Below are 26,375 nucleotides of genomic sequence, written 5' to 3' on the forward strand. Positions count from 1 at the left end.
TTCCACTCCCGGGATTGCCCGTTGCCGCTGGAAAATCCGCCAGATTTCACTCATTTAGGCCGGATATCCGTTGCCTTGTCTTCCTTTGTGTTGGCATTTTAAACTCCGGTGGATTTATGAGGACTATGGTTAACCTTCTCTCAGATCTCTGCAGGGTTCATCCAGACAGCTAGCTAGACTATCTGTCCAATCTGAGTTTTTTGTTGCATGACTAAAACAACTTTTAAACGTACACACGTTCCACCAAAACAAGTTCCTTCCGAGCCCATTTTGCAGCGGCACCGCGGCTTTTTTCCGGTGCTTAGCACCGCCAAATATGACTGTGATCGGTTTACAGAAATGCCAATAAACCAGAGCACGTTTCCCTCCAATCCCCAAAGGCTATGTGGAGTAGCCAGACTCCCCTGCTTTCTATAGTAGTATTTCAAATTGTATTTTATGTAATTTCTAAACTGTATGTATTTCTAATGTACATATTTTCTAGCCCTCCTTCCTTTTCCCTAAGTGGCTATGCCACTTGTCAGGCCGCCATCGTAAATAAGAACCTGTTCTTAATGACTTGCCTGCCAAAATAAAGGTGAAAAAAAGGGTCTGGCAAAGCGAGACTAGCTCTGCCTTACTAATTTTTTTTGCATATTTAGAATCCAAATCCCAGTATAGGCAGAATTAAAACAATAGACAGGCCTCCGTGACAGGAACAATCACAGCTAGCCATACTGTAGTCCTAAGCCTATTTTCAGCTGTGGATTCTAACAATACAAATCAAGGCCTACATTATCCATTACAGGCCGTAGCAGAAAAAGCACAGGTGTCATTAACACCGTTTATGATGATCCTGTTCCCCTTAAGTCAGGGGTCTTCAACGTTTTTTTAGCCAAGGACCCCTTAACTGAAATAGAGACAGATCAGGGACCCCCTACTACATATATTGTATAAAATGAAGTTGCATATTAATCTGGTCCTACAATAACTTTTAGGGCAGCCTAAAGCATTTATAGATACCTTTTTTGCATAGAATACTAAGCTATTCAAATAGCCTTAAAATTGTTGGCATGATTTTATAAATCATGTTTTAATTAGTGACTACATTATTGGCCAGTAAACCTATCATCAGTGGGGATTTATATTTGCTAATAATATGTTGGAATCATGTTAAGACGTTTAAATTTTGAAAACACTTTAATAATTTGGAGGCACCCCTGCAGTGACTCTGAGGACCCCCTAGGGGTCCCGGACCCCCTGTTGAAGATCCCTGCCTTAAGTGCATCAGTAAGCCTTGTCCGTGAGCAGGAATACACAGTGGCATGGCTCTGAAACTAGTAAAGCTAAAGGGAGTGCATCACCCATTATTACACCAGTCCTGTGCTTTTCCTTTTATGTCAAGCCAAAATGTCTTCTGTGAAAAAGGCATGTTGGTCCAAAGCAAGACTGTGCAGTCCCTTTTAATTAGCCTGAGTGCAGGGCCGTTAGTTTCACATTTTCTTTGGACAAAAAAAAAAGAAAAAAAAGAATTGCATTGAAAAATAATTTCCAAAGTCAACGTGAGCCACTTAATGCTGCATTAATGCCTGACTGGAGTGTGGTGGTAGAAGAAACACCACACAATTTGTTTTTAATTTATGGCTTGGCTATGTTGGTCAGACCTCACCTGCATCAGTTCTGCTTTGGTTCCTGACAGGGACATTTCTGTCGCTCTGTTTGTATATACACACACACAGAACACTGACAACTGTTGGATAAGTCACCTGGCTGTCCCTGACCTTAGCTGCTTCAGTAGCAGCTTTGAACCCTTCATGTCTCTTTCTCTCACCGTGAGAGTATCTGTCCGTGTCTGTTTGTCGATTATGCTCTGTTTAGTGCGCACTTTTTTACCGCCCCTTGCTGCCATGTAGACTATTTGACATTGACAGAAGGAAATACAGAACACAACGAAGAACCAGATAGAGATGTATGAGACTGAGGAAAGGATGTTTCACAATGAACCTTTTCTCTGATTGATTTTTTTCAGCCACCTCACTCTCTGTGTGTATTTGTTTCTCTGCACAGTTTCCCCATGCTCCTTTGGCTGTCCATCTGCTTTATTACTCATTCCCCTGTCTTCACTGTTCTTATTCTTTCCAACTGCTTCCCACCATAGAGCTAACTCTTCAGCTGGCTTTGTTAAGTATTTCAGCACAATGCATCCACCCACTCTGCCATAAATATCCTAACAGTGGCATTCACACACTCAGAAAGTGATGCAAAGGCCTTTTGGAGTGTCTCAGATAGAGTTTGATTAACACTGTTTGCAGTTCTGTGTTTTGTTTTCTTTAGAGGCAAGGCATACCTCTCCCTCCTTTACTCTGCCTTGACCCACCCTGATATGTCATCTATCAGGAGGATATGACAGATCTGTAGAAAGTACTCTGATAAATTGCTATTTTATAGTATGAACTTGAGTTAAAACAGGATATTTTTGGTAGTACTGTTTGCATATGTGCACGTGTTTCCTCTCTATCATCTTCACTAAAGATTTAATGAAGAAGATAATAAGGAGGAGGAGTTAAAAGGCTGGTTAAACCTTACATCTGCTGAATAAATTCCATAACAAACCAACACTAGGCCTGTCCAGAGTTGCTCTCTGTTATTGCAATGCTGCAAATACTCCCAAGTCACACTTGTAACAGTGGTGATGTTCTCAAGTAGCATGACAGCGATGAAGAAAAACAGCAACTCAGCTTATGATAACCATACTGATAATGTTAACACTGCATAAATAATGATGTAATCGGCAACCCTGACATTTCACTTCACAGACAGGGCTGAGGTAAAGCTCAGCTTGCAGCCATTAATTGTCTTGCTTTGAGGATGCTTCAGCCAAAGGAGAGGTTGCGATTATGGCGATCAAAACTAGGTTAATCAGTTCTCTGTCATGCAATAATAACATAATTACAGTAAGGTGGAGAACAACAAATAACGCCCACATTCAGCATCAAAATTACGAAGAGGCAAAAGGAAACTGTGGCTAGCGAGACTGATGTAACTTATACAGTACATTCCCGGCAGTGACAGAGACACTGCATAAAAGCAGCTTGTCAAGCCTTCCATCTCTGTACTAAGCTATGTGCATACTGAGTGTATCTCCGTGTGTGACAAAGCAATGATACACAACCACACTTTTTTAACAACCGAACACTCATGCAAAAATGAACATACTAACACCATTGGGACCAATGCAATATTTTGCTGGCTTTAAATACTGGTGTCATCATCTTCAGACTCTTCAACCTGTAGGCTATCTTACATCAGGCCCTTTCAACTGAATTATTACCCTGCCCACTGTACTGAAACATCTGTTTTATCAGTGTCTCTCACCTAATTTTATTTTCCAAGAAAAACTCTAATACAATTGCTCCATGGTCATGAGAATAAAGAAAAGGCTCTATGGTCTATGGCTTCACTGTAGAGATGCAACATTTCAGTCAGGTTATCGGTGTCAGGCAATGCTGAGACTGCTTAACCATAACATTTGCATTAGAATGGACATCAACATTAAACTTGCAAATGTCGATGATGCATTAATGTTGTGCTGCTGCACTTGACAGGATAGCTTTTTAAGCAGAAAAAAATGCAGAATGAATTAAAGTTTTATAAAAGATTGTATACAAAAAAAAGGTTGCACTTTTTTCTAAATTCTAAAATGAAGTAAGTTGTGCCAATTTTCCCTTCAGTAAATGCAGACACATGGACTTGATGACAAATAAATAGGGAGGGAGAGGTGCAAATAAATCTGCATTTTTGGGTGTCAGAAGTAAGTAAACTCCACTGGTGGTATTACAACAAAATGAAAAACATTATGTTGTGACTTGAACCTCGCTCTGTAAGTCTGAACGATAAACTGATAGAGTAACATTCCCTGATCGCTTGTCACCAGTCGGTCTGAGACCTGCAACCTGCTCAACTCGTTTGAACAGAGAGGAATTTAGGAGACTGGCCTGCAAATCTGCCTTTATAAACATACTACGCCGTACAGAAGTACGTGTCTAGGTATCGATAATACCGAACATCCAATGAAATCATAACTTAGCTAGCTAACCTAACGTTAACTCCCATCCCAGTAGAGCATCAACCATCTTTGAAGATAGAGGTTTCTTTTATATTCCTAAATCAAAGAAGACAAACTAAACAGACATCAAAAGAAAACAACTGTACATATGAAAAAAAGCTTACGTGAAAACCAAAAGTCATCTATAGAAACATTAACACAACACTATTAAACTTACACTCATGCTTAGATAAGCAGTTTCGCTTGCGTACCTCTCTCACCGCGGCCAAAAAACACCAACTTCCGAGCTTCCGAGGGGCCTGAAGTTATCATCCACCACTTCAGGACGGTTTCCCAGACCCACCGAAAAGGTTTATTGTCCAAGGAGAGCAGTATTTGTTGGATAAATGTTCAAGTTTAGCAGCAGTTTTACTCAGAGAACCTGTTGCTGACAGCTCAGTGTGAGTGTGTCACACCAACAACATGGCTGACGACGACTGATCGGTGGCTGTATAACGTCTGACCGTCCACCGAGTGGGAGGAGAGAGGCAGGGAGGAATAAAAGTTACAGATGGGAAAAAGGAGAACAATTGATGGGAAAGCTGATGGGAGAGAGATAAGAGAGAAGGCAACACAATAACTAAAGTAATTTTTTTTCTCATTTGAAGTCATGACTTTAGTTACCTACAGAGTGCTCTAACGTTGTCATTATGTCGATATACGGACAGACCCAATGTTGTCTGACATTTTACCCAAGACCATACATTAGTAATGTCTCCTAAATATTATACCTGTTACTTATATACTAGTAGAACAGTAGGTCCCGATAAGGATGGCCTATATGGAAATAAAATGTATTTCTATGGGCCTTACCTGTAAATAGTAACGTTAGGTTAGAGCCTATATTACAGTTTACTACCGTATGATAATGCCGTTAAATAATCTGAATAATGTAAAATTAAATGAAAATTGCCTGTGTTTTCCATACAGTTTGGTTAACCCCTACAAGCAAACGACATAACCCATAGTGCATTGCGGCTGCTTTACGTTACGTTTTGCGACGTTGTCGAACGTTTTCTGACGTGACGTACCACGTTTAAGAATACAAACCAGTTGAGTTCAATACATCCGTGGTTGAGTTATTAGTGTAGCAAACATGTTCAATAAAAAGCCCCGGAGGAACTTTCGGCAGAGAAAAGGGAACTCCAGTGACGAGGAGGATGATCAGAAGAATAGAGGAGATGGAGAGGAAAATGAGAAAGCTCCAGCTGCGGTAAATAAACCGTCCAAACTGGCCCAGGGCCGCGGCATTACTTGCAGCTCCAAGCGGGAACCGACGCCTTCCAAGCCGGACAGCAGTGACGGAGAAGACGGCGAGACGTTGGAAATGACAGAAGAAAGAGAAGAGAGGAATAAAGACAGCTTTGGGTTCAAGACGAAAACAAACTCCATCCTCAGTTTCTCTGACGACAAGGAAGGTAACGTAAATAACTGTCAATATGGCGTTCTGAAGTTAATATTTTCAAAGATGGACCCCAGCCACACGTTTAATAACGTTAAAGTTACTCAACGAGAAGTGGTAACAAACGTTAGAGCAACATACGAATCAAAAGAAAGATGAAATAAAGCTATGTGCCTGAAATTGCCAGCAGGAATGAGGATTGGTGTTGTATTAACAAAACTAAAAAGAATATAGATGTAACGTTATATTGAGTCAATAGGGCCTCAACAGCAAGTTTTTAATCATGGATCTCTGATTTTGTTTTTACTGTCTTAGCTGAAGAACCAACATTTAAACTGAAGAAGTCCTCTGATAAAGCTGTACTGTTCCAAGTAAGAAGGAAGGAGGCTTCACCTGCCAAGACCAACCAAAGCACAGGTGGGTACCTGACTGGTTCATGACCCTCATGACACACTAGCAGATCACTACGATAGATGTTGCATTACCTACACAAATCTACTTTAAAACACATTGTACATATACTAAATACATGTCAGGAGCCAGCTTATTAAGTACATCTACCGAGTGTGGTGGAATTTCCAGCAGCATGTAAGTTGAGACAATGGTATCCAGATGTCATTCAGGTCAGTGTCCAACATAACCTCATAACTCTGTCTCAGGCAGAGGAGTAGTTCAACTCAGTGTCTCCATGGAAGACGGGAGACGTAGCAGCTGTATGATAAGACAGTGCTGCTCATCCTGCCAAGGCCATAGAGAAAGTAGACCCATGACACATTTAGTCTGTGCTGAGATATTTGGGCGCCCGAAATATTTTTGTTTACTTTTGAAGGTTCAGCTAAACGCCTCCAGCATGAGTTTAAATAAACCTTCAGGAAGACAGGAACTTCAGAGAGTTGGGACAGGACGACACGATAACACATCATACTTAGACTGTACTGCCTGCCTAAATTCTTTCCTCAATTGAGTGTTCATTAAATGCTTCTGTGTAATTCATCAAGGTCTCCCGAGTCTTCTTCAAATATGTGAAATGAGTTGTGCTACTCCTGAGTTTTTCCTTTAAAGCCTAGCTTACACTAATGCAGTCTATGCATTTATATAAATGAGGGCAGACTTGTGATTTGTGGAAATGGGTGGGTAAAGCATTAGCATATCAGCAGAGACAAAGAAGATTTGGTCTAGTGTAAACATTTTGTTTTCAAAGAGGTGCCTATAGAAAAGTCGTACCTGTTGAAAATGTTTTAGGAGTGTCAGCCTGCAAGAATAACATGTCTTTATCATTGAAGTAGTATTTAAGATTGCAATCCTGTTTCACCAATTATCTAGACAATAATAAGATCATGTTTGCCAACATCATCATACTTTGAAATTTGTGGCATGTCTCCCTCTTATCTCTCCCAGTCCCAGCAGGTGGAGGTGTCCCACCATGTGCTTCTCCCAGGCAAGAATATGACAGTCAAGCTTCACCACGTGCTCTGCACCATAATGATGATGACGACAATGATGATGACGACGATGATGATGACGACGAAAATGGCAATGATGATGACAATAACAGTGACGAAGGGGATGCCAGGTCTCCCTCAGCTAGCTCAGCCTCAGACTCCAGCCACTCTGCTACTAAACCAGGTATGTGTTTTTGTGGGAGTGTACTGTATGTGTGTATGTCAGCGAGAAAAACTGTTTTAAATCCACAGATGGTTGTTGGTGTGTGCATGATAAAGGTTTTAGAAAAGACAGTCAGCATACAGTGTGTGGAGGTTACAGGTTCTAGTACATTGTTCATTTGGGCTGCATGATATGGAGAAGTGACTGTAGACCGTGTGTGTGATAAACATGTTACAATAACAACGGTAATATAAGATGTGATAAGACTTAATTATGCTATTAGGGATCGACCGATATGGATTTTTTAGTGCCGATAGCGTTATTTATATATTTTTTTCACCAGCCTTAGCTGATTTTCTTGAGCTGATATTTGGAGCCGATACTGCTTTTCTCCCTCAATTTACATCATAAAAATGTAAACCCTGCTACACTGAATTTGTTTTTGGAATCTGCTCTGCCATTTCTTTAAAAATAATAAACAAAAACACAGATCAGTGTCACTTCTGCAATCATCTTACATTTCCAATCACCCAAATTATGTGTGCAATGTGCATCATATGGATGGGTGCACTGCATATGGTTAACTGTGCAAGGGTAAAAGGCTTTCATCAACATCTACAACACCGCCTTGATGATTCATTGCTTGCTGACATATTATAAGACATATATAATCAGGTCATCACAAAATGTCCTTTGTCAACACATTTAAATAATTTAAGAAAACAATAAACCTGAAAAGTAGCCACTGAAATAAAGTGCCTGATTTGTATTTGTGTTGTAATTTAAGACTGCCATGGCAGGCTTCCAGCACCAGCACTCTGCTAGTGGGGCAGGGGCAGTGCATGGTCTGCACGTGAACTGCAGGGTCTCCAGCAACACAGAGCTGCCTGTGGACGCCTGTCTGTAAATAATGCCGGGAAAAAACTATCGGCGAACGCAGTGTAAAAACGCAAATATCGGCCCGATATATCGGCCGGCAAAATCAGTCTATCACTATATGCTATACTCAGAAATGTTTAAAGCAATGAAAAGCTCTGCTCAGATGTTAGAGAGGAGTAGTTGTATTAACCACACACCAAGAAATGTTGCTACTTGCAAGTTTCTGTAGCCTGTGTAAAAAAAAACTCCACTCTGATATCGACATTCTCACCTCACCTCCATGTGTAGACATATAAACATATGTACAACCTGGCTCTATCATTGGGGTGAATGAGGCATTATCAGACCTTGTTGTAGCCCCCTTAAGACACTCGTAATGCATTGTTTATGAATGGAATTATTAAAGTAATTTTCAGCTTTTCATTATTGAATACCAGATTTAAAAAAAGCATTATTTTTTTGTTTTACAATGTATTGAATTATTTTTATTTATTTTATTTTTACACATCTGTGTGTGTGTGTGTGTGTGTGTGTGATACATGTTCCTTACAGTAGTTATCCCTAATGCTGAAGAGATCAAGGCAGCCAGATGGCAGCGTCGCGCCACTCGAGCCCAGAAAGAATTCATTTCTCTGGGTAGAGATGGCCACAGTTCTGCCGGTAGCACCCCGGATCACTACAGCAGGGAAGATGAAGAAGACAGAGTGGAGGATGATGATGATGAGCCAGATGATCATGAGAGAAGAATCGAGTTTGCACCAAGATTGAAGAGCATTAGGGAGAGGATTGCAGAGAAACTTGGTATGAGAGTTGTATTGGTGATATCTTGTTAAACATGGAATTGGCACAAGCATGTGAATTAGTACAACTGTCAGACTATTGTAGCAACATAACTAAATGAAAATGGTCTGTTTGAAAATTACATTATGATCGTCTGGCTGCATGAAAAGCTCTGCTTGTCTTGTGCCAAATTGTGTGGATGTGAAGTGTGCTTTTTGTACTTCACTCTTGTTTCTGTAATCTAGGAGAAAGTGATGGAAGTCTCTCAGGAACTGATGGAGAAGAGCAGACAATTTGGGAGGAGACACAAATTGAGAAGGGAGTCAAGAGACGGCCAGGAGATCAGGTAGGTAGGAAGAGAGGCAGCCCTCTCACTTTTTTCCCCCATATTTTCTTAAATTTTTTTTACTGTACGTTTTCCTGTCTCTTTCGAGTGTCCTTTTTCTGTGTCTCACTCTTTCTGTATTGAACTCTTGTCCCATTTAGTGTAAATCTGGGTGCTCTTGAATGGCAGAAAGTCTCTTTTTCATCCTTTATCCTCATTTTTTTCTTCCCCTCAGAGCCCATCTGGCAGTGATTCCAGCAGCTACAGCTACAGCAGCAGTAGCAGCAGGCGAGAGAGACGACGACGACGACGACAAAACAAGAGATCAACCGGGGTCAGATCCCTAAAGACTCTTCCTCCCATCAGTGTTTCAATGATCAAGAAGAGGATTACAGGAAAGTAAGTTTCCTCTTGATGTCGCACTACATCATCAATTTGACATAATAGTGATGAAATTCATGATTCACATATTGGTCTGAAATGTCGTGATGTTTATATAATTTGGCCTAATACATTTTGAAATGACTCCCCATTGCCAAACTCTCTCTCTCTCTCTCTCTCTCTCTCTCTCTCTCTCTCTCTCTCTCTCTCTCTCTCTCTCTTCTCTCTCTCTCTGACTACTAGACTCCTTGAAGGAGGTGCACAGAGCACGGCTGGCAGAGTTGAGGAGGATGGAGTGCGATGTTGAGAGTGCTAAAACCTCTGCGGAAACTCTGGAGGAAAGTTCGTCAGAGAGCCAGCTGAAGTTTTACAGGGCCATGACCCTCTTTATCCACAACCTGGTGGAGTGTCTACGGGAGAAGGTCAGAAATGAGTAAATGTGTTCCCTTAATGTCCGCTGTTAACTGTCGTATAAAAGCAAATATGTCATATAATGAATTAGAGCTGGGCAATGTATCAATATTATATCGATATCGTGATATGAGACTAGATATCGATTTTGGATATCGTAATGTGGCATAAGTGTTGTTTTTTCCTGGTTTTAAAGACTACATTACTGAGTAACCCTAACCCTAACCCTTACCAGACAGTTGTAACTGTTCTATTATTTGCCTTTACCCACTTAGTCTTTATATCCACATTACTGATGGTTATTTATCAAAAATCTCATTGTGTAAATATTTTGTGAAAGCACCAATAGTCAACACTACAATATCGTTGCGGTATCGATATCGAGGTATTTGGTCAAACATATCGTGATATTTGATTTTCTCCATATCGCCCAGCCCTATAATGAATCAAGTTAATATAATAGAACCTTAAAGGTGCTCTAAGTGATGTGACGCGTTTTTTAGGCTACAACATTTTTCGTCACATACAGAAAACATCTCCTCACTATCCGCTATCCACAACGCGCATTCATGACTCAACCAGCTCCTTCTTGTCGGTTATTTGCTGGAACACTGTTTGTTATGGTTCGTTGTGAAGGTTGGCACAGTTTGTTTTTGTTGCCGTTTGTGGAGCCTGGGCTGTCTTCAGAGACCGCGTTTTTATTTTTATTTTTTTACAGTGTGTTCAGGTGACAGGCAGCTAGCGGATAGTGAGGAGATGTTTGCTGTATGTGACAAAAAATGTTGTAGCCTAAAAAAACGCGTCCCATCACTTAGAGCACCTTTTAAATTGTGCCTTTCCAAGATGATGACAGTATTGACCAATAGCAGGCTGTCTGTCAGAGAAGGTTGCCGTTTTAGTTTGAGAGCTGTTTGGCAGGCTTCAGGTTTTGGTAGCCAGATTTGATGGAATGCTTGTCATATTGTGATCATTGTGTGTATTAATACCACATGTAATGATCAAACGGCAACTTTGACATAAAACACTGTCTGTCATAGTAATCAGTAACAGCTTGTATGGAATAGTTTTAGGTCTACCACTGAGCAAAAATGTAAAACAGCTGGAAGCTGACAGATGGTGATCATTTGCTGACTCAGGATAATTTGTTGATTGACAGGTTGTTGAGATCAACTCACTGGAACTGGATTTGCACTCTCTGCTGTCTGGCCAGATGGATGCGCTGTTAGCACAGAGACGACAGAGGATCCAGGAACAGGCTGACCGCCTGCAGCAGCTCAGCTGTGAGTAACATCTGTGTGTCCGTGTGTCTTCTATGTGCATTTGTGTATCTGTACAATATGTCTCAAAATAGTCTCCGGAAGAAATATTGACAATAACTGAAAAAAAAAAAAAATTCTTCTTCCATGGCACAGATAAGCAGAGTGGAGCCTCAGATAATGGAACAGAAACTCAAGGGTAAGTGTAATAATAATATAAAAAATATCTCTCAAGATAACATTTTCTGTAGAATCAGAGTGGCATTACTTCCAATGTGCATGGAGAAGGGAGATAAATCTAAAGAGGTCAAAATTCCAGCAAAACTTGTAGTACATAGAAGAACTCTAGAACTTGTGGTCTTCATCAGGGTCATCATGAAATGCATTACACATCCCATTTAAATAGGGTAGGCAGAAAAATATGAAAGAGAACCAATTGTATAAATGCACACAAACACATCAGGCAATGGTGCACCTACAAAGGTGATAGATAGGTGAAGATAACATTTTCCAAATATCTTCTTTGGTTTATTTTTTTCAAATATTCTATACATAAACAAGATTGCTGTAATAGTAAATAAGAAATGCTTACAAAATGGGAGGGATGCACAAGGTGAAATAGGTGCTACACTCTACTCCTGCACAGATGTGTGTGAGATATTTGTCTGAAATGTTGCAGTGAGGCAGACTCTGCTGTTAAAGCTGAAGAGGATTTTGATATACCTGAAGACACACAGCCCTCAGCAGAAGAGGAGGAGCAGCTGCAGAAGAAGATAGGTGAGGAGGAGGAATTAAATCTGTTCAACTGAAAGTTTCAACCTATACACCAGGGTTTTATTTTACTCCGCTTTAACACGTATCAAGTGTGATACAGTAACATTTTGCCAGGCTACAATACAAGTCTGTACTCTACATAACTGAAGCTTTCTCTTTTCTCCTCTTCTTTTTAACTCTCTTTCACATTTTATGATAAAAATTGCAGAATATCCTAAGACGAGAGAAACAGAAGTTGGTTGAATAAAGTGATCCCTTGGTTGTTTTTGTCTGACTCTCTTTCCTTCCCTGTCTGCCCCCTCTCCAGCTGATATCCTGTTGAGGTCCCAGACAGTGTTTTCTGACGTCCAGGACGAGTTTAGCGATGTTAAGAAGATACTGTCCCATTTTGAAGAGTGGAGAGGCTCTTACTCTGACTCTTACCACAGTGCCTACATCTCTCTGTGTCTGCCCAAGTTGTTGAACCCCATCATAAGACATCAGCTACTGGCGTGGAACCCACTAAAGGTACGCAAACAGAAACTCTCACACACACACACAGATGCCATAAGACAACTTATGACATTATGTGTCCAATGTAATTTGTGTGTTTCAGGACAATATTGGTGACTTTGAAAACCTACCGTGGTTCACAGCAGTGGAGACCTTTTGTCATGGTCATGGCCATGAGGAGCTAGAGCACACAGACAGACAGACACTGTCTAATATCATTGAAAAGACTGTCCTACCCAAAATAACAGGTAACACATTCACACAGTTATATCCACCACTCATAAAATGAGCGTAGGTGAAATGTGGTCAAATGCAAGAGAAGGAGCGTATAGCATTTGGGAAAGGCTGTTTGACGGTGCAAGTGCCTTGGAGTTAAAACGATTTAATTCAGGTCAGAAATGTCACTTTGGTCTCTGTCTGCCAAGGTTTAACAATAAGTCTGTACAGGATTTCCTAGAGAGAAAAAAATATTTTGTACTAGTTGCTGTACCTGTTCCTTATTTCTAAGAAGTAAGTGAAGTTTATTTATATAGCACTTTTCAGATAAAAATCACAAAGTGCTCGACAATAAAGTGAAATACAAAAAATGGTCCTCGTCTCACTCCTCCCCTCTGCTTCCTGCTCTTTCGCCACCTGTTCCAGTAATGGGGCTTCTCCACAATGGAAAGCAGGCTGGCATCCAGTTCTTCTGAGTGATTCAACATGTTTAAATCACATCAGTCTGTTTAAGACGACAGATGTGTCAATCTACAGAAAGATCACCTTTTTCCTTTTTTTTTTTTTTTTTGCTTTGTCCTTGCTTAGCCTATGTGGAGCTGGTGTGGGATCCCATGTCCCGCCATCAGTCAGTCTGTCTAGCCGACGTTTGTCACAGACTGAAGGAGGACTATTCCATCTTTGAAGGAGAGCAGAGTAAACCGGTCAAGGTAAAGCCAACATTTACACTTAGTTAACACAGAATTCATCCTGCATTGCTATTTAAGCCCATTTTTAACATTTAAAAGTTGCACTAAAGCAATAAGTCCCAATTGATTTTAGAAACCCTAACGTCTAAAAAAATAATAAAAAATTAAGACATGAAAAACGTTAACATACAATATGTATGAATTACAATAATGTGCATGTCGATGTCATGTTTGTGTTAACAATGTGTATTTATCTCCCATGCAGGCGTTGAAAGAGGCTGTGATCCGCCGACTGAGGAGCTGCGTAGATGAAGATGTCTTCATCCCTCTTTACCCCAAAGAGTCAGTTTCTTTTCCTGCTTCTTTCAGTTTATTTAAATCCGTGATTCCCAACCAGGGGTACTTGTACCTCAGGGGGTATTTCTGCTGTTGCCAGGGGGTACGTGGAAAGATTGTAGAGCAGCTCAACTAATTGAAATTTTGATGTGATTAAAAGACTACAGTATATCAGCTGTAACACCTCTTGGATGTTTCAGTTAAGCAAGTGTTAGAAAACTAGTTAGCAAGTGAGCACAGAAGTTTAAACAGGTACTTAGCTAAAATTAATGAATAACTGGTAGAAATAATTAGCTTAAAGTATTGCTGAAGGGGTAAGCTAAGTAGTAGGCCTACTGAATAAAGGGTGCAAAAAAATTGCTAAAATGAATGGATAAACATTTGAAATAGTTGGCTAAAAGTCGTGGATAATCAGGCGACCGGATAGCTCAGTTGGTAGAGCGGGCGCCCATATATATATATATAGAGGTTTACTCCTCGATGCAGCGGAACCAGGTTTGACTCCGACCTGCAATCCTGTCAATAAAGGCCTAAAAATGCCCAAAAAATAATCTTAAGAAGAAAATAGTCATGGGTAAACGGTTCAACCATTCAGCAATCTAAATATTGACAGTTCAACAAGTATTAAATTTTTTTTTTATTTACAATATCCACTATTATACAATGAATAGTGTTATACATTTGGAATCGATAAAAAGGTAGGTGAGTTCATCTAACAGGGCTGTGGGGGCACTTCAGACCAAAAATGTTGGCAACCAATGATTTAATGACTGACAAAGAAAAAGCAGGTATGACTTCACCCATTCTCTAACCAGTAGCTCATGCTCTTAACACACTTTTTCCCTGGTTTCACCAAAGAAGTCTCTTCTTTTCCCAGCATACAGTAAAGACTAAAATATGACCTATGTTTCTGCTTAATCAATAGATAAAATTGTCGATCAATAACCTTTTAACTTTGATGTATTGTTTAAAGATCAGTTCAATCAAAATGGTGTCAAATGACTTTGTTACATTCTATGGTATTTTCGATCTATTATTTATGGGGTTTGTTTTTCTAACCAGGTTCCTAGAAGACAGGTCGTCTCCTCAGCGTCACTTCAGAGATCAACAGTTCTGGACGGCCGTAAAAGTACTGCTCTCTCACACGGTTTTCTCAGTCTCTTCAAGTGGGGAGTTACATTCAGTAATCATTGTTGTCTTGTGTTTATATTAGCTACTAGGTAACATGGGAAAATGGGATTTGCTGCTTCCCGAGTTTGTATTAAAGGAACTGATGTTGGACAAACTGCTGAACCGATACCTGATGATCACCTTGTGCAGTCAGACACTGTACAACAATGCTGTCCATGCATGCAGAAAGGTATTTAAATCTATAATTTTTAATGTGGAATGTGTGTATTTTTGGTGTCTGCGCATTCCTTAGGCTTAACCTCACACTGCCTCTCTCTCTCTCTGTCTGTCTGTCTCCAGATAGCAGACAGTCTGCCGCTCTCTTGGTTCAAAGGAGAGAATGCCTGTTTGCCTCAGCTCCAGAATTTCAGAAACCACCTAGTTCAGAAAGTTCATACCATCTGCAAACAGCAGCCTCCTGAAGATCCAAACACTAGGTAATAAAAACAACCCGTGTTTCCGTAAGTAAGTTTTGGGAATTACTGTCAGGTCAACTTAGTCACAGTGAAATGGTAAAAAAAAAATACTCATGTCTTAATGTAATGTCATTAAGTTCACATTAAGCAACTGCCAAATAAATACATTTCTTTTAAATCAAAGTTGTTTTTTTATACTTTTATTTATTGAAAAGGCTGTACGTTTGTGGTTACGTGATGAGTCATCAGCAGTTGGACATAAAAGTTGTCTCCCTAATTGCCCAGTCATGTCTGCACATTCAGTGACAAAATGTGACATGATTACTTAGTGGGTATCTGAATAAATTCATGAATATACTCTCCATACATTTATAACCACACTAATCCACTCTTGTATGTCCCTGTGTACTGTAGGTCCTCTGTGGTAGAAGTGCTACAGATTTTGAGTAGAATCCGGTGCAATGACTCCATCATGGCGATAGCAGAGAAATACCACTATGAAGATGTCGTCTACTCTCATCAACTGCTGAACCAAGAGACTGTATGAACAACAAACGCTGTGGAATGGAAGGTGGATCAAACAGCAAACATAGTACACGGTCATTTTTGAAAGCAATTGTCAAAGACATTGACAGCAGGAGAGGAACTGAGTGGCCTCTGTCTTGTGAACTAGATCAAATATGAGAAGAAGAGCCATGGGGCAATTATGATGGGTGCGTGTGAGGTGGCGCATGAATTATGGGCCAAGAAAGATGGGTTACAAATTACCAAAGGAAACTGCCAAGAAAAACTCTGGGGGGGGGGAGATACAATTCACCTTCCTGCCATTTTTAGTCATGAAGAATTTGGTGTGTGTTTTGTACAGGAGATACTTGTAATTTTATGAATAAATATTTGAATTTAGTTAAAATATCTAGTTTTATTTAATTATACTTTTATGTCAAAGGTTATTTATGTCCAAGATGACTTGTAAATACTCATAATCTTACTTTGAAAACAAGGTGATGGCAGAGCCACTTTGTTTTAAATGTTAGACCAATTCAAGTCAAATGGTTATAGCAGCTGTCACCATGGAAACCAGCTCTTTTAGGTTAAGAAAAAGCATGAACCAGGATCTTATTTAGGTCAACCCTAATGGCATAGTCAGATACAAGGTGGCGTTATTTGCATCAAAGAATAGGATATCATGGTTAATAATAAAAAACGAACACAAACACCTTATGCACACCATCAAAGACAACATTTCCCGTTACATGGCCAGAGGCTGGTTTTCAACTGCATTTCGCTCCCGATTGGAGGCTTTTCTCTACATTTTGTAACCTCTTCTCCCCCCCCCACCTCCCTCTCTCGCTCTCCTGGAACGGGCCACTGCAGAGAACACACAACTGAGAAGTAGCAGAAAAAAAAAAAAAAGCATGCAGTGTGGCAATAAACCAAATCGATCCAAAGTTTGCTTTGTCTGGCGTCTGGCAACATAAGCAAAACGATCAAAAAGACCCACCAGAACCAGGGAATAGAAATGGCACAAAGTATGACTTATTCTCACAGGTCTGACTGTAGAAAAGCAATGTAAACATTTAACTTAGGAGGATCAAAAAGTGCACCACTGCAATGTAAGGTTCCATACAGATACAGCTCTGGAACATGGGCCCACCGACCCACACCAGAAGCCACAAGTACACCAACAGGGTAGCGAGGCCATCACCAACATGTTCAAAGCTGTACATATACAGTACAGCTGTGCTGGCAGTCCTAAACAGTTAATTATCTCACAAACAACCAGGCTTAGGAGAGAGTTTTCTGAAGCAAACACCTCTTTGGTTCCATGACAAATGAGCAAAACCGCCCATACATTTGCTGGGAGGTCCGCCACAGAGTTACTAAGCAGTAAATGCATTATGCGCATGGCTGACATGTTTCCATAAATCTGTGTAAGAAAGACACATGACTTTTTTTTTCTATTAGAGTTGGTTTTATTTATGAGGCCCATACAACAAAGCACAGCAAAACCCAAAACATTTCTTGTCACATGCACATAATGCTCAACGAGAAAAACAAGGACTGAAATAAACATCACCAATTTGTGGGGCAAAAAACAATTCCAGTCCAGAGGAGCAACAAACTTCTTCAAAAAAACAAACACGCTTGTTAAAACAGCAGAGAGGATCAGTTCAGTCACATGGAGTAACTCACACAGTTTTGTGCACGAACAACTGGATGCATTTTCTTACACTGCTATAGGTGAAGTTTTGCAACAATCAGCTACAAAGAATATAGATTCAAGACTGTAGGATGGTTTAGTGATAGTCAAACTGTTAATTGTCAAAAACAAAGCAATCAGGATTTTTAGCTAACTGGCAAGGGACAGCAAGCATGTAAGTACACGTGCACACACACACAAGCACAAAGCTACTGTATGTCACAAGGACAACGCTTATAAAGATTGTAGACCATTTAATAGTTTGCTACATTTGTATCACGGATTTCAAATTACTTTACTAATCCTCAATCCTGCCAGGGGTAATACGGTCCATAATCATTAGATGTATTACTATAAGGCTATCAGCCCGCTATACTGTTGCTATTTAATAACCCGGGTCGTCAAGAGAACGTGTGATTTGCTGTCTAGCTCTCCATTCCTGTGTAGGTAATTACCATATACACTGCATCACAAAGGTCAGTGTGATAAATACACTGTTAGATCACAATTTAATTTCCGTGCAAAATGCCACCAACCATTCTTTGGTATGATAAAAGTGCATTCTACACGTTTTCTCTTCTCTCTCTCGCCTGATAGTGCACAGACTTTTATAAATCATTTCTGTCCAATTAGGTACAAATATGACTTACAATTATATAAAGTGAATCAATCAATCAATCTAAATGCTTCTTTCATTAGCAGTAATTATGTTAATGGTAGTTCATGTTTAACCCATTTACACTTAACTGGTTTTACGGTCCTTGGCTGGGAAATTCTGCTGCAGAAGGGCCATTTCTCTAACAAGCAGAGGGTTAACAGTACATTCAAGCCGATTGGGGGACAAGCAAGTTTATGAACAAATTGAAAAGATAAATGCAAAAAGTACAATCAAAAATGGTGTTAGAATGCAATCTGAAAGTGCACTTCATCTCCAGTCAAGGACCTCGCAATGAAATAGCTCTCTTCAAAAATTGGAAACTTTCCAGTTGTTATAATGCATATTAATGAGTAAGTGCTGAGAAAAACCTGGAGTATGGCATCAGGTAGGGGGTTAAACTTTAGACGACAGAGAACTGGATGCCGTGTTTGTTGAGGCGGTCCGTCAGTGTGGTTTTTGCAAAAGCAGCTCCTGGAGTATAAACTCCTCCCCTGGAAATGAAGGATAAAAGTTATCATTTCATACCCAAGTCTCAGGAATTTATCAAGCGACAGTCAAGACATGCAGTGGATGTTTAACAACTACTTTTAAAATATGAAATAAATACTTTCTCTGGCTTGTGCATTATTAAACATTATGATTAAAAACTCTGCTGAGAACTTTTATGCTGTTATTTTATTTCACAGTACCACAATATTCTAGTCTATTAAAATAAACCACATAAAACATTAAATGCACACATTAAATTGCCATCTGGTTTAGATTATCAATCACCCAATGCCTGTGTGATTAAGGGTAAGTGCCCGTTTACATGGACTGGCTCAATGGATTGGAAAACCTTCAAAACTAAAAAAAACACAACAACCTGGAAACCAAACTCGTGGACTGGACCAGATACATTTAAATAATCAATGTGTGGCCCAGCTGTCAAGTCCCAAATTGTCTCATTTGAGATAATTGTACCAAAATAAGTAGAGATTGGCTTTGGAGGAGCAAAGAAATTGTGCAAAAGTGACAAATGACGTTATAATTCATGTGTTCTGTATTTGTGTGTAAAGTTGTTTCCAGGTCAGGCAGTAGATTTGGGTTGTGATAATAACTCACGTCTTGGGCAAGGCTGTGGGTTCATTGAGGATTGTTAGAGCAGCCTGTACCATGGCGATGGGCGTGGCCACGTATCCACACTCTGAGTAATAAAAGACAATGAAATAGCCATTAGACACAGCAAGGAGGGTTTTTGAACAGGCCAGACTGTGTACCTGGGCTAATTTGCCTCATTACCCAGCCTGGATAGACACAGGTATGGAATACAACTAACATGGCTGATTACTCGAGAGCCGTTTTCACGTTTTGTTCCTGCGTTCATGGAGGGTTTCAACCTCCAAACCTTGTATTATACTAGGATTATTAGTTACCTGGTCCCTGAACCAGTGTGCGGATCTTGGCATTAGGTTTTCCCTGGGAGGGGTCCTGTCCCTCTGTGTAGCCCTCTCCATAGAAAGCAAACTGGAAGGATGAAGCCTCCATCTAATACACACATGGACACAGAGCATCTTCTTCTTAGCATACATTACTAGCTAAACTAAATGAATTTCTTCTTTTGCGTATGCATGAACACAACCGACCCTGAGTGTAGGAACCTCTTATTTTCTGTTCAGTCTGCACTTTACCTGCTTTCTAGTTGGTCCAGCCTTGGAGAAGAGTCCAAAGGAGAAGAACTCTGGGTGCTGAATGGTGGGTACAAACAACAGACAAAGATAAGCCCCTGAACCTTTCACCTTAACATCTTTGTTTCAATAATAGGTACAGTAGATTATTCAGTTAGTCAGTTGTGAAATGTGAATTGAACTCAATGTCATGCTATGTTTGTTTACCTTGATGAGCAAGTTGCGTCCAAAACTGAACTTGACCAAGAACCAGAACATCATGCCAGCAAACATCAGCTTGACAATGTTGCTAATACCTCCTATTCCTGCATACGCTCCATACTGAACCTAAAGTAAACAATCATTTTAACAATTATTTGATGCTGGAGGCAGTAATATATACACGTGGCTGCATCCATGTTAGTGTCATCTTAATCTGAATATAGCAGTAAGTATGAACTAATAAAAACAGTCAAAATAATGAAAATAACAGGCGAGGATGATTTTCTTGACTAATGGTTATACCATCAAAAGTGGAGAGGGACATAAACGGTCAAATGATTGTCGTCAAAAGATCTAAATGTTATGTCCAATAAAATTAAAAGAAAATTTCGGAACAAGATAGCAGCGTGTTTGTCACTAAACCCAGCTTTTCCATATAAACATGTTTACTGGATTGGAAAATCCTGATACAGCCAACTTAAAACCAGCTGTCCCAAAAGCTAAATTCATAATTGGTCCCATCTGTGGTACTTAGACATATTATTAGATACACTGCTACAGTCTCCACGATGCTTCTCTACAAGAACTAAGAATTAATTTTACAAGTGAATCATTAAAAGGAAAATTAACACAAAGAAAGTGAGCGTTTAGAAAACACTGAAATTAAAGACTGACCGGTTTGGCCTGGTACTCGTCCACCAGGAAGCGTTGAGTTCTCTTCACAACCGAGGGATCGGAGCCCATGAACGGCACCGTATACTGCTGGATCTCATTACTGAAGAACAAAGTTCCCCTGCAAATACACAAACAAAGATATACGTGCTGAGAAAACCCTTCAACGACGTGATAACGTGTGGGGAAACCTGTAATATACGGCTCTTGTGTGTCCTGAAGGATTGTGGGATTTAACCCTGAGACAAAACAATGTTTCCCCTGTACCAGACACATGTCCGAATGTGGCAAGAGGATTATGGCACTAGTCTCAGCAGACCAATATTATTGTCTGTTACCATCTGATCACATATATATTGTATCAGCGTACGTGCCTGCTGATAAGTAACAAGAAATTGTAACCAAAATATATGTTTGAGGTTGTTTAGAAACAGCGTTGCCACTACATGGTTTTAAAGATTCTTTATTCCTAACAGGATCCCAATGTAACAAAATCCAGTCCTTGTTTCTGTGCAAAAGTATGTTCCAAACTTTATCTCAACATTGTTAGCAAATGCCATTAAGGAAAAGTAAAGGATTTGACTGAATTAGAAAAAAAAAAAAAAATATTAGCTAAAAAGGCCTTTTTTACTCTACATACCTGCGTCTAAGCTTAGAGCCAACAGTAGGGAGAGGTTTGTGATTAAACTTCCTCCTGAGACTCTGGAGCTTCTGGCTGTCGGAAAAACCGTAGATGGCTGACTGCCACGTGCCGTCATGGATACAGCCGCCCTGAGAGGGGAAGATTAGAGAGACACACATGAAGGGAGAAAATGTGGAGGAAAAAGTGACAGGAGGGAGAAAGGAAAAACAAAGACACATTTGAGATAAGGAGACAAATATGTGATACCACATAAATATAAGAAATGAGTGTTCAGAAATGGGGAAGACAAGCTGGTCCACTGCTTGGACTTATGGGTAATTAGCAGTACATACATCCTCTCCTGAGCCGATAGTCAGGAAGCTCTCCACTGCAGTCAGCGTACCTGAGGATAAACACACACACACACACAATGTTTTGGCAGAGGCTAATATGAAATTGAAAAAAAAAAAATCATTAATAGTAACAGAAAGAAAGTGAGAGGAACGACCACTGCATATCAGTGTCAGAGGGGGGGTTCGTATTTAATGCTTCGGTGTGTTTTGTGCATGTCAGTGTGTGCATACCCTTGAACTGGTCCCTGGTGTAGAGGACTCCCATGTCCGCAGGTATGGAGTCGAATCCACAGCTCCCTATGATGTACACACCTTTGTCAGCTGCCTGGCTGTTGTAGTTCAACTGCATGCTCTCCAGAAACTGCATACAGCCAGACAGAAACACATTCAAAAACACAAACACACCTTAAGTTAGGCTGTCATGAGTGCCGACTGGGTTTCAGTGACACACGCTGCATTCCACCGGCCGCCATCTTTACAGCGAGGGGAAACCGTTGTCATGCAGCCAAGTGAGAGATTATTTTGTCTAACAGGCTACAGCATGAAACACAGCACGTCTCCCATTTGATTCAAACACACAAGCTGAAGGAATTCAGGGTCTTTGCGACAGGAAAACATGGTGATAAAAGGATAGGAGGGCAAAAAAAGTCAGCTTTAATTAACATGCATTATCAAATTAGAAGCATCCATCGTGTTTCTAAGTGTAAGATTTAGGAAAGGAAAGGATAAAAAAAAAATAAAACATTAAACACAGGGCAACACAGGTTTAATTACAGGGCAGCCACTGCCCTGTAATGCTCTTACAGTAAATGTAATGATTAAAGAGAAGTTAATAAATACAGCACTGTGGGCATACCTGAGGCTCTCCACTAATGTCAATATGATGGGCTCCATTCTCCACACAGGCTTTGACCATTGGCTCGCCATAGAACCTGTACTATACACACAGAGATACACACACACACACACAAATTAAGGTAACCCTTTACTTGAAGGTATCTACATAAGAGTGCTATGACACTGTCATGAACACATGACACTGTCATGACACATGAACTCCAACCCTAACTTGTCATGACGAAGACAGAATGATACTTAATGACAGAAGAGTCACGTCATAAACGTTTATGACTTGTTTATAATGTTTATGACACGTTCATGACAGTGTCATGTCACTCTTATGTAGATACCTTTAAGTAAATCGTAACCCAAATTAATTTATGCCGATTCCCCATCAAATATAGTTCCCATTACTGCTAATCCCTGTGTTAGTCTGGAGAGGGAGTAGACAAACAAGTTGCCAGCCAACTTATTTTCACCTGATGAAGAGAAATTGCACTTTTTTTTCCAATCTTCTTTTTGATTAGTAAAAGAGTAAAACTCGATCAGCCTGCATTGACTTATTTGACAATGGTTGTTCAACACAAATCTGATATCAGAGAAGCAATTGGTATAGCATGCATCAACAACATCATACCAAGATCTTGCAGACATTTTACTACATCTCAGCTTAAATTGGCTCTGGTTGGACGCAAACTGCATTTCGTTGTCTTTGTACGGTACTCTGCACAATGACAATAAAACTGAATCTAATCTAAATATCTATAATGTCTTGGGTAACCACGTCATAAAAATGGTCAAAACCCGTTTCTTCTCTTGCATATCACAGGGCAACTGGAACACACACACACACACACACACACACACACACACACACACACACACACACACACACACACACACACAACTTTGGTTACGAAACCAAATATTTCTTCATAAATTGTTTTTTCCTACCACAAACTGCCAGTATCTATACGCTCACCATATCCCCCAGATCTCGATGTGGCACCCCAATGTTACCAGTGCAGTAATAAGCTGCAGAATCCAGCTCTCAAGGCAAATCCTGTTCTACTTGTTCATTGTGCTGTTATGTATTTCAGATATACAGTACATGTACAGTATTACACGTCAAGTCATATGATTCAAGAGATTCTTATGAAACGACTTTTTGTTTGTGGTCTTTAAAAGTAATCTTCATTTGATTTGATTTTGGATACACGCCTGACTCAAGTTATACTAAACAGACCAACTGGCAGAGCGAGGTACATTCTTCCCATGTGAAACTCCCTATTCCTGTTCCTTCGAGAATATCACGCAAGAAGAGTTATTTACAGAATACTATGTGGTCTTTCACCTTGGTAATACCAGATTTATTACATGTGTACAAATACAGGAAAAGATGAGTGGCTTCGTATTGTCAAGCTAAAAACACTGAAACTTAACCCTTGTGTGGTCCTTCGGGTCCCGGTGACCCGAAGGACCACACAAGGGTTTAAAAAAAAACTGCTGCTGTGTGCAACAGTAATGGTTACTGCACTGGAAGAAACGGCTTGGTTTGAAACAAGAACCTAAATGATGTATAGGACGCAAAGCAGTGCTGGAAACCTACTTTTCATTCTGACTTTAACACAATACGACTTATTGTGTGCTGTAAGTCAGTAGCCTCCATTGTGTAAATGAAGGTTGCTCTCTCTCGGTGTGTGGGTGTGTGTGTGAGAGAGAGAGAGAGAGAAAAGAAAGCGAGAGAGAAAAGAAAGCGAGAGAGAGAGAGAGAGAGAGAGAGAGAGAGAGAGAGAGAGAGAGAGAGAGAGAGAGAGAGAGAGAGAGAGAGAGAGACTGGGATATGTGTTGAGCTACACTGATGCCAACATGCCATGTTGGCAAATTGTTCATGAGTATCATGAGATGGAGCAAGTTTTCTGTGTTAAAGGTGCTGCAGGTAGGATTGTGAAGATCCAGGATTTAGCCAAAGAATTTGAACATCGACAACTTCTCAGTCCCTCCCCCCCTTTCTGCTAAAGCCCAAACGGTCTCCTAAGCCCCTTCCCCCCACAAGGGAGAATGAATGCGTGTGCCCGAGCAGTGATTGACACGCAGTTAGACACCCCCCCTCTGGCCCTTATTGGTGAATCTGAACAGGAAGCTGTGGATTTTTGCAAATCACACTACAGGCTGTAGGTGAAATTACCTGTTTAATGTAGTTCTACTCGAACATAAGGTCAGTTTCAGCAAATATGACAGAAAGTTAGTTTTATAAGTCTTACCTACTGCATCTTTAAAGACAAGTGATCATAGGTGCACACATTTCTTTGGAATTGTCTACTTACAGGCCCCACACAGTTGAGAACAACCACAGCTTGTTTGCACATGGCTGCCAGGGAGTCTGGTTCTTCTACATCTGCCACGATAATGTCCACCTCTGACCTCAGCTCAGGCTTACCTGCACACGCACGTGCACACAGACACACACAAACAAACAAACATCAGTCTTCATAGTTCACATAATTAAAATATTTATGATTCCCAGGTGTGTGTGTGTGTGTATGGGAGTACTGTATATCTGTGTAAAAAAAATTAAAAAAAATAGTACACCGTAAATAAAGGAGGAACAACACATAGGCTTAGACAACACAGATAACATCTGTTGGATGAAACTTCTTTATGTGCTACACATAAGTGGCCTAAAAAGGAAAGGACTTGCATAACTAGGCTAGCTGTTTTGAAATGTGCTACTAACTTTTTGGGAGTTGTGGGATAAAAGGCACATATCTGTTTGAACAGATAAGCTGCAATTTTCAGGGTTTACTGATTGACTGGACTAGTGAACTTGTCAGGCTGTGTGTGTGCTGTCATCAGAGGGGATTGTACAGTGAGCAGGTTTGTTCCATCAGCTGTTGTACCCTCCCTGAGGAGACAACAGAATAACTATCTAATCCTCTGGAAACTCGCATTTCTATCATGAAAGGGAAAGAATAAAAATACCCTCCCCTAGCATTTAGTATACAGAAAATAACTCATTTCATAAATAATATATATATGGCAGTTTTTTCAGGCGAACATCTTAATCCTCTAATAAAATGAGGACAAGGGTTAAGCAAATGAAGCCATACATCAATGTGGACAGACAATGTTAAATTATTTAATAGAGTAATGGATTGATTGAATAATTATCAGTAGTCGGTGTAACTGCATTATTAATTGCGACCCTTCAATAATAATAATAATAATAATAATAATAATAATAATAATAATAATAATAAAACGTTAAATTAAATGGTTAACTTTTTTTGCAACCTCGCTTATATTTTAGAGTTCCCGGTCAGAGTTTAGGCTCAAAGTCATGTTAAACTAATCACTATCAGCGAGCAAAAGATTAGTCATCCTGAATCAGAGTTATGAAATTTCCCCTTGGCCTAAAAGAAGAAATACAGTATTCTTGTAAAATCTGATTAAACTCGCAGCTCGGCTCACCGACGACAATATGCTTGCATTTGACACTACATCAGTTGAACGGATTAACTGAGAAGCTGCCCCTGTGTCAGCTAATGGGATTGTTCAGATACATACTGAGGACTCCGGCGGCCTGCTCCAGAACTTTTTCCAGCTTCTGCTTGCTCCTGCCTGCCACGGCCCACTTCAGGTTGCCTTTCGGACCCTCGGACGCGGTCCGGGCCACCTCCTCCACCACGAACTGTCCCGTAAAGCCAGAGGCTCCGAAGATAACCAGGTGGTATGGCCTACTAGAGGATGTTTCAACACGCGCCATAGTCACTGCAAATACGCTGCGATACCTTCACCTCACAGACTGACAGAGAGAGCACTGAGTGCGTGCAGTTTTGACAGCGCTTTTTTATCTACTTCCGTAGCAACATTATGCTAATATACTAACATATTTTAAAAAGCGGTAGTTTTTTTTTTTTTTTGGTACCTAAACAATTGCATGTAA

At 40.2% G+C, this 26,375-nt stretch overlaps 3 protein-coding genes across 5 annotated transcripts in view; 1 reads left to right on the forward strand and 2 right to left on the reverse strand.

The window, feature by feature from the left end:
• itsn2b (intersectin 2b) overlaps positions 1 to 4,658 on the reverse strand; it is a 39,224-nt gene extending 34,566 nt beyond the window's left edge. The window contains exon 1 of one of the 2 annotated variants that reach the window (XM_039794886.1): positions 4,297 to 4,658. The gene's annotated coding sequence lies outside the window, so the exon portion shown is untranslated. Of the gene's footprint in view, positions 1 to 4,262 lie in introns of both variants that reach the window. The other variant, XM_039794887.1, reaches the window with a different exon arrangement.
• Positions 4,659 to 5,089: 431 nt separating this feature from the next.
• gcfc2 (GC-rich sequence DNA-binding factor 2) lies at positions 5,090 to 16,104 on the forward strand. Of its 2 annotated transcripts, none has more exons than XM_039794888.1 (18): positions 5,090 to 5,502; positions 5,802 to 5,903; positions 6,885 to 7,112; positions 8,523 to 8,771; positions 8,996 to 9,096; positions 9,311 to 9,474; positions 9,695 to 9,878; positions 11,024 to 11,147; positions 11,280 to 11,322; positions 11,803 to 11,900; positions 12,205 to 12,404; positions 12,493 to 12,637; positions 13,194 to 13,315; positions 13,560 to 13,636; positions 14,693 to 14,759; positions 14,844 to 14,990; positions 15,101 to 15,237; positions 15,631 to 16,104. In XM_039794888.1, the coding sequence occupies exons 1-18, from the start codon at positions 5,181 to 5,183 to the stop codon at positions 15,761 to 15,763; spliced, it is 2,643 nt and encodes an 880-aa protein (XP_039650822.1). In that variant the 5' UTR covers positions 5,090 to 5,180; the 3' UTR covers positions 15,764 to 16,104. The 2 variants fall into 2 exon arrangements, with proteins under 2 accessions (XP_039650822.1, XP_039650823.1); XM_039794889.1 differs by having other exon boundaries at positions 8,526 to 8,771.
• A 1,061-nt stretch (positions 16,105 to 17,165) lies between these two features.
• Positions 17,166 to 26,278, reverse strand: LOC120555807 (saccharopine dehydrogenase-like oxidoreductase). The gene is made up of 12 exons (XM_039794894.1): positions 25,997 to 26,278; positions 24,757 to 24,869; positions 22,446 to 22,526; positions 21,821 to 21,950; positions 21,590 to 21,639; positions 21,255 to 21,385; positions 20,618 to 20,735; positions 19,949 to 20,068; positions 19,745 to 19,801; positions 19,490 to 19,601; positions 19,179 to 19,260; positions 17,166 to 18,565 (listed from the first exon to the last, which is right to left on the reverse strand). Exons 1-12 carry the CDS (start codon positions 26,193 to 26,195, stop codon positions 18,475 to 18,477), a joined length of 1,284 nt encoding a protein of 427 aa, XP_039650828.1. The 5' UTR covers positions 26,196 to 26,278; the 3' UTR covers positions 17,166 to 18,474.
• Positions 26,279 to 26,375: the final 97 nt, after the last annotated feature.

Source organism: Perca fluviatilis, chromosome 3 (genome assembly GCF_010015445.1).
Source record: "Perca fluviatilis chromosome 3, GENO_Pfluv_1.0, whole genome shotgun sequence".
Lineage (NCBI taxonomy): Eukaryota > Metazoa > Chordata > Actinopteri > Perciformes > Percidae > Perca > Perca fluviatilis.